Source organism: Morus notabilis, unplaced genomic scaffold, assembly GCF_000414095.1.
Source record: "Morus notabilis unplaced genomic scaffold, ASM41409v2 Scaffold115, whole genome shotgun sequence".
Classification (NCBI taxonomy): domain Eukaryota; kingdom Viridiplantae; phylum Streptophyta; class Magnoliopsida; order Rosales; family Moraceae; genus Morus; species Morus notabilis.
The window spans coordinates 466,023-473,868 of NW_010361020.1; the positions used below are offsets into that span (position 1 = coordinate 466,023).

The 7,846-nt window shown below is 32.0% G+C and overlaps 1 protein-coding gene across 4 annotated transcripts; it reads left to right on the plus strand.

The window, feature by feature from the left end:
• The first annotated feature begins 1,015 nt into the window (after positions 1–1,015).
• Positions 1,016–3,092, plus strand: LOC21409560 (BURP domain-containing protein BNM2A). 4 transcript variants are annotated; one of them, XM_024165548.1, is made up of 3 exons: positions 1,016–1,036; positions 1,144–1,248; positions 2,089–3,092. In XM_024165548.1, exons 2-3 carry the CDS (start codon positions 1,156–1,158, stop codon positions 2,917–2,919), a joined length of 924 nt encoding a protein of 307 aa, XP_024021316.1. In that variant the 5' UTR covers positions 1,016–1,036; positions 1,144–1,155; the 3' UTR covers positions 2,920–3,092. The 4 variants fall into 4 exon arrangements, with proteins under 4 accessions (XP_024021316.1, XP_024021317.1, XP_010096192.1 ...); XM_024165549.1 differs by lacking the exon at positions 1,016–1,036 and having other exon boundaries at positions 1,052–1,254; positions 2,101–3,092; XM_010097890.2 differs by lacking the exon at positions 1,016–1,036 and having other exon boundaries at positions 1,052–1,248.
• Positions 3,093–7,846: the final 4,754 nt, after the last annotated feature.

The window sequence follows — 7,846 nt, forward strand, 5'->3', positions numbered from 1 at the left end:
GTCATGTTTCCAATAATTGCTTGAATTTTATAATTTATCATATTACCTTTGAGGAAGATCATGCAGATCAGTCTATCTGGATTGGTGATTTCACGGGAATTTTTTTTAGAAATTCGAAGGCCAATAATAACATTGCCTTTACTCGGCCTCAATCGGACTGTACGTCACATCTCATGAATATTTTTTAATTCCTCAAAATATTCAAGATTATGTGATATGACGATTGCTCTGACGTGGCTCAAACTATCTTAAGCGAATTATTATTGCCATGCAAAACACGAGGTAAATGTTGTAAACTTATGTATGAGAGAGATTGGCCTAATTAGTTCACGGCCTAAACTGGAATACAAATGATAGGACGAGATTATAAAAAATTCCCAATTAATATATACAAATCAAGCTCACCCTTGATTTGTCTCTAAAATAAACAACTGCTTCTGATGTTTACAGTCTGTTTTCCATCTCAAGATTACATCTTTCAATTTTCAATACCTAAAAAAACATTCAACGTGTTTTATTACGTAGCTCAAATTGTTTTAGGATTATTCTTATTAATACCAACTCAACTTTAGGGTCCTTTCCATTTTGTTACATGAATTTATAAAACTTATCTCATTTTGTCATTTGAGTTTTGAATTTGACTCATTTAACTCACTGTGTTAAAATTTCGTTAAAAATGGAAAAAGGACTTGGGTGAGCTTATATGGTCTTTTTCGTTTGTTTTTAATGGAAATTTTTAGTAGAAAGGGTTCAAGGAAACTAATTTAAAGTTTATGAAATAAAACAAGAATTTTTAAATTTAAGAGGCAAAATGAAAATGATCTTACAACAGAGTACATAGAATGAAAAGAAATGAATTATTGCATGTAGACAAGAGTGTAAAATTGCATACGAGAGGTGGGCCTAAAATTTACGACTAAAATAATGTACAAGTTTGTTTGTTTGTTCTTTTTTTTAAAATGAAAAATAATGTATATGTTAGGACAAAACTAATATATGACATTAATCGAGATGACTTTTGATTGGTATCTAAAATGTACCGCTTATGAATTTTCATGTCCGTTTTCTTCCATTGAGATGAGATATCAATTGTTTTGATAAAAGTGAAACGATTTTATTAAAATCTTTCTGCAAATCTTTTAGGGGTGGAAATATATGACAGCTGATCAGAGGAGTGCAAGCAGTAGAAGAAGAATGGATCTTGCGGTTGCTTCTTGGCATATCATACTTCTTTCGCTACTTGTCCTGGTAAAAGTTAAGACTATTTCATATTTTATTTCATTCCAATTCAAGTTCTTTAGTTGAAAACCATTGAGAAGAATCAAGTATATATATGATATGTATAGCACATGAACAGTAGTCCCTTTTTATTTTATTTTAAGATAAGTTAAAGTTTTACGCTCAAGAAACTGAAAGAATGATTTAGATATATACTGAATAAGTAATACTCATCACCAGCCAAAAGAAAATAATGCATGTGTGCGTGTCTGGAAAAGGGCTAATAAATTAACTTGATTAAGAAGAAAGTAGATTTATAAGGGAGAATCTATTTGTATTTGCTAAATTCTAAATATTGAAAACAAAAAAAAAAAGAAAAAAATTATTTGTTTCGAAATGTTTTTATATATATGAGATGAATCTATGACCGATATGGTTCAATTGCAATATTTGACATCACAAATCTGCATACTCCGTTTACTATAGAAATTCACATGGAATTATTTCGAGTAAAATAGTTTGTTCTTGCATATCTCTTCCGAATAGTTTGTTCTTGCGTATCTCGTCCGATTTTTCAAATTATGAAAATTTCAATAAACTTTATATATGTACGAGTTTTCAATGGTTATATTTCCATTGGTGGTTACCATTAAATATATAAATTTAATGATATAGCGTGATATGAATATAATTTCATTAATTGTGATAAATTTTTTTAGTCAACTATCTAATTTTATTATAACTGCCGGATCAATATCTTATAGTTAAAATAATGACATCCATCGATCTGTAAATAATAGAGGTAACCATTAAAACCACATATATATATATATATATGTCTAGGTTTATGTACTGATCATTATTCTGCAGGTAATTGCTCAGGGTACTGAATCTAGGGATGTCCCTAGTGATAATAATATAATACAGCTCCCTAGTAGTAATACTGAGTCTATTGGAGATCATGATCATCATCAATCTGATCATCCCAAATCCCATATGCATCACATGGACAGTAACAATGTAAATATGGTTTTCTTCACAATGGAGGACATGGAAGTTGGCAAAACAATGCCAATTTATTTTCCCAAGATAGATCCTTCAACTTCTCCTCACTTGTTGCCCAGAGATGAAGCTTCTTCAATTCCTTTCTCATTAAAACAACTTCCTAACCTTCTCAAGAAGTTCTCTTTCTCAAAAGACTCTCCCCAAGGCAGTGCCATGGAGGACACACTCAAGCAATGTGAGAGTCCACCCATCAAAGGCGAGACCAAGTTCTGCGCTACTTCCTTAGAATCCATGATCGATTTCATACGTCGCATTTTCGGAGACGATAGTTTTAGTGTTGTGGCAACTAATTTCTTTACCAAGTCAAGTACCACTTTCCAAAACTACACTATTTTGGAAATGCCTAAAGAGGTTTTCTCTCCCAAGATGGTGGCATGTCACACCTTGCCTTACCCCTATGCAATCTACTATTGCCACTACCTAGAGTGTGAGAACAAGGTGTACAAGATCTTATTAGGTGGAGAGAATGGAGACAAGGTTGAAGCTGTTGCTGTTTGTCACATGGATACATCGCAGTGGGGCCGTAATCATGTGTCGTTCCGTATACTTAAAACCGAGCCGGGGACTTTCCCGGTGTGCCATTTCTTCCCGGCCGAGCATCTTGTGTGGGTTCCGATTTCCCCTACTTCAATGTAGTACTAATTTCAGCGTGGTATTTGCTTATAATTATAAAATGTTTAATGTTCTGCAGACGTGCTTCTAAAGCACACAACAACAAAAAATGTTGTCAAATTTGCCATTAAAATAAACTCCTCCACTGTGAAGTTTGAACCCTCTTTAGTGCTTGTTTCTCGATCTTTACGAGCATATGCTTTTTGTACAAGATGAAATATTTCATATATAGTCAACAATTATATGATAATTAGAGTCTTCAAATTAAGCTTTGACAATCAGGCTTTTGAACTGGATTTTAGCCATTTCAGTCCACTATGTGCAGCTAAATTAGTTTATATATGATTGTCAGTTTTCTCAAAGGTCCAACGAAAGTCCAAATTAAAAAGACCTAGTTATTCAGGAGACATAATTGCAATTTAAATTCCTTCCCTTTTTTAACCCTTGATTTTATAAAGCTTCAAGTTCCGGCGAAGAAATTAATACTTCCAATATAGATTTGAAGAATTAAAATGGCAGACACCTATATTAGATAAATATTAATACGAGAATCTACGATTAATCTTCATTTGTTTACACATATAATCCAGAATGTTTTGAAATTTGAATTCTGTGCTGAGAACCGGAATCACAGTCAGATACATTGAGCAGTAGATAGGACCCTCTTTGACAGGGCTTCCTAGAAGTTGTTTTTGACTTCCTAAGACTAGAAGCCACTTTGGTAAGTAATTAGATGCAGTGTTTTAGCTTTTTAGAAAAACTTCAATTAAAAAGCTCTTCTAAATAGACTTTTAAACATACAACAGAGTTTAAATAAGACATTATAGGCTTTATTTTAACAATTTTATTACTTACTAGAAAATTTCAAAACTATGCTTACTAATTTAAGCTCTTTTAAAAATATGGTTCGAAAAGTCACCATTTTTATTTTTTATTTTTTATTTTTCTACTAACTAAAACAAAAGCAAAGGCCCATAATGTTTTTAAGTTAAAAAACTAATACTGAGATTGCAGCAGAGGTTTGGACTGGATCACATATGTGGAAAATTAAAAAGGGAGAAAGAGAGAAATAGAAAAATAGGTTAAGACTTGATATGAATTAAAATTAATAGATTAATAGTATACATAAGTTAATAAATATGTTAAATTACTGTTTTTGTCCATAACTTGTCTAGTTATGAACCATAACTTGACAAGTTATTGTCCATAATTCACGGTTTTTGTCCATAACTTGTCTGGTTATAAACCATAACTTGACAAGTTTGTCCATAACTTATCTGGTTATGAACTATAACTTAACAAGTTATAGCCTATTAATTTTTATAACTAAAAGTTGGCATATATATTTTTTTAAGCTTTTCATATTGGCCTATTTTCTACTATTTTCGAATTAAAAATGTAGGCGAAGTTTTCTGATGAAAGAGATTTCATTATTGTAGGAATCTAAAGGACTTATTCATGTTTTTTGGAGCGCTTAATCGGAGAATTATTTATAGCATTTAAAAGACCTCATTTTAACCTCTCAAGATGCCATATATGCAGCTGAATAAAATATAGTACCACTGAAGTGGATTTATGATTAGTTTTCTTGTATATTTCTGTTGCATTGGATCCATCCCATCCAAAATGTACTAGAAACTACAAAGTAATCTAGAGGGTTACTAAAAAAATCTTTTCTTGAGAGCTTGCTTGGATCATTTTCAGAATTTCTTGAGAAAATCCAAGAAAGTGGATCAGAAAAGAGAGAGAATATTCTCTCAGAATATTCAAGATAATCTCTCAGAATATTCTCCGACAATTGGAGGTGGAGACGTCGGACTATCTTAATATGTTAATTCTAAAAAAGTATTCTGAAAGAAAATAAAAATATTCTGCTAAAATACTCTCCGATGATCAGTGCTAGAGAGGTCTGGACATTTTTATTGAGTCTTAGAGAAAAATAGTATGGCAGAATATCAAAAACATTCTGCTGGAATACTCTCGGACGACTAGAGTCAGAGATGTCCAGCCTTCTTTGTTGACTTTAGAAAAAGTTTCTGTTGGAATGTAAAACTATTCAATATTCTACCAGAATATAACTCTGGCGCGAGCAACTAGAGCCAGAGACTGTTGCCGATATTTTCTGAGAACAAAAATAATCTGGTAGAATATGAAAAATATTCTACTAGGATACCGTCCAGTGAATTGTGTTGCACAAATCTTTAATTTTAAAAATTTTTGACTGAAATGTAAATAAGAAATCCTTTTTGTAGCATTCTTATTAAAAAAAAAAATCAAATACTAACTCATAGTGATAATAGTATATGAATTAAAAGCACCAAAAATCTTTTTAGAAATTTTTCCTTAATTTACTTGTCAAAATATAGGACAAAGAAAGATAATAAATACTTTTTTGTTTAAGCAATACTTTTTGTATAACTATACTTTTTGGAAAAAAAAAAAAAAATTTAAACACAGTTGTGAATATTTTAGCCAATGGCAAATTATTTATGGGATTGATAAAAGATAGATTCAACATACAACAACTGCTTAGAATTAAAGATCAAACAAGGGAAGAGAAAGAGAACCAGAAAGGAAAGAAACCCCAGGAAACGATCCAAGCACAACAACCTACATAAACACTAAATCATTTAAAAAGAAAAAAAAAAAAAGTTACTACCAGAAGAAGAAATTATTCAGTAGCTAGCCTAGAATTATGCATGAGTCTTCTATTTCAAACGACATGTCGTCTAATAATAGTGGGATCTTGCTATGTATATATGTGATTCCGCTTCAGCCACGTGTGGTTTGCTTAACAAGTTCTTTGGGTTCTTCATAAGATTGCATCATGTGATTCTCTCCTTGAGGCATGGAATGGCTTTGGTATATGATAGCATGGGGTCGAACGTCGAAGTTCTTGACAATCAAACGGTCCCATTTTGTTGTACTGGGGAGATCAGACGGCAAATCTTGATTGAAAAGACCGCCTCTGATTGTTTTTGGCATTACTTGATCTTTCATCACGCTCTTCTTCCAGTAGTCTCCGCGTCTTTTCTTGCATAGCTGAGATTGCCCATCTGCTAATATTATACAAAGAACAAGTTAAGTATATGAACTATGTTGGTTAATTATTTTCTGATAAATAAATAACGAGAGAAAATAACTGATAACAGCGAATTATATTGGTTATATTCTTATAAACTTAGGCTTAAAACGGAAATATTTGAAATGTATATAGACTCTAATGACTTCAATATACGTTTTGATCCATTTCAAGTGTAGCAAGTAATTGGAACTAGTCTTTGAGAAAAAAATAAATTAGTTGGAGAACAGTATTTTGAAGAACTTTCCGTAGCTAGAGAATATGTATAAAAATTTCTTAAGAAGAGAGAAATTAATTATGCATATGAGGTGCCCAGGTTTTTTTTTTTTGGAAATCCTTACCAAGAGAATAGAGAAGAGAATGAGGAATGCAAAAATCGACTTCATTTTCCTTTGCTTTCACCAACTAAATGATATACAGATACAAATGAACGATAGTTGCTTTGAAAGGCCGTATACTCCAAACTCTGATTGTTAGAGCCTTTTTATAGGCCAAACACGATTTCTTTTTTTTCTTTTTTTTTCAAGGAAAAATGAATCCACTGGCTTTTTAGGGGAAATAAATGCATTGTTTTCATTTCGATCTACGTTTCATAGGACTCATTATCTGTCCAGTTTTTGTGTCTAAAAATAGTGTCTAAATCAACAATATCATGCTACATCATTTAAAAAAAAATTGAAATGTTCTTCAATTGATCTTTTCCATGCTTGTTCATAAATTTTATGACAAAATTATATGATTAGTTAAACACTAAGTGGGACACCAAAAATTAATTAATAAGTATAAATCTCTTTTCATATTATACAATTCAAATGTTAATACTAATTGTATATTTAGCATAAAAAATATGATATGGTATGTTATTTGCCTTTTTGCTCTAATGCATAATGCTACTTGAAATGCTAAATATATTTGTTTTTATAATTATTAAGCTTTGAAAGTTGTTTTAAAATAATTAAAAAATACAAAAGTTGCATCAATTACATGAAAAAAGTAAACATTTCAACCAATAAAAATCAAATGTCAAAATTTTTATATGCTATACTTGGCAATAAATTTGCCACAAAGTATAACATATGAGAAATTTGGCATGATAAATAGAATTGCATTGGAGAGTGTTTTTTACACTCAAATGTTAAACTTGTAATTGACGCGTTAATTATAGTATTGCATTGGAGATGCTCTTAGTCTAAGGGCCCGTTTGGATTGGCTTAAAAAAAGCTACTTTTGGCTTATTTAGTCCAATAGCAGCTTTTGAACATGTTTGGATGGCCAATCTTAGAGTGCTTTTGGCTTTTTAAGCATTTTAAAAAATAGCCATCTCTTTGGTGCTTATGAAAAACGTGCTTATGAAAAGCTTTTTTATTTACATTTTTAATCTTTTATTTGTGAACAATTAACAAATTAAATATCTCATCCATATCCTTTTATTACGTTACTTTTTATAAGAAGGAGTGTTTTTGACTTTTTTACCCAAACAAGTTTTAAAACTCTTTTTAGATATAAAAGAACTTTTTCAGGCACTATTCAAACACTAATTAAAAAGTCCCAACTTATGCTTATCTTTTTTTATTACTTAAAAATACAAACACAAACTATTCCAAACGGGCCCTAAAGGGTTCAGCTTTTTAGGGTGGCAATTTTAGAATTAGGCAGTAGTAGTATTGTTGTCAAACGTGCCGTGCCGGGCCGGCACGGCACGCTTGATACCAGGCCCATTAAGGGCCTGGGCCGTGCCTGGCACGACCCTGCACAGTGCAGGGCCGTGCCTGGGCCGGGCCTGAGAAGAAAAACTCAAGCCCGGTCTAGGCCCTAGTCCATAAGGGACAGGGCCAGGCCTGGGCCCAGGCCCTTCACGGGCCGGCCCCG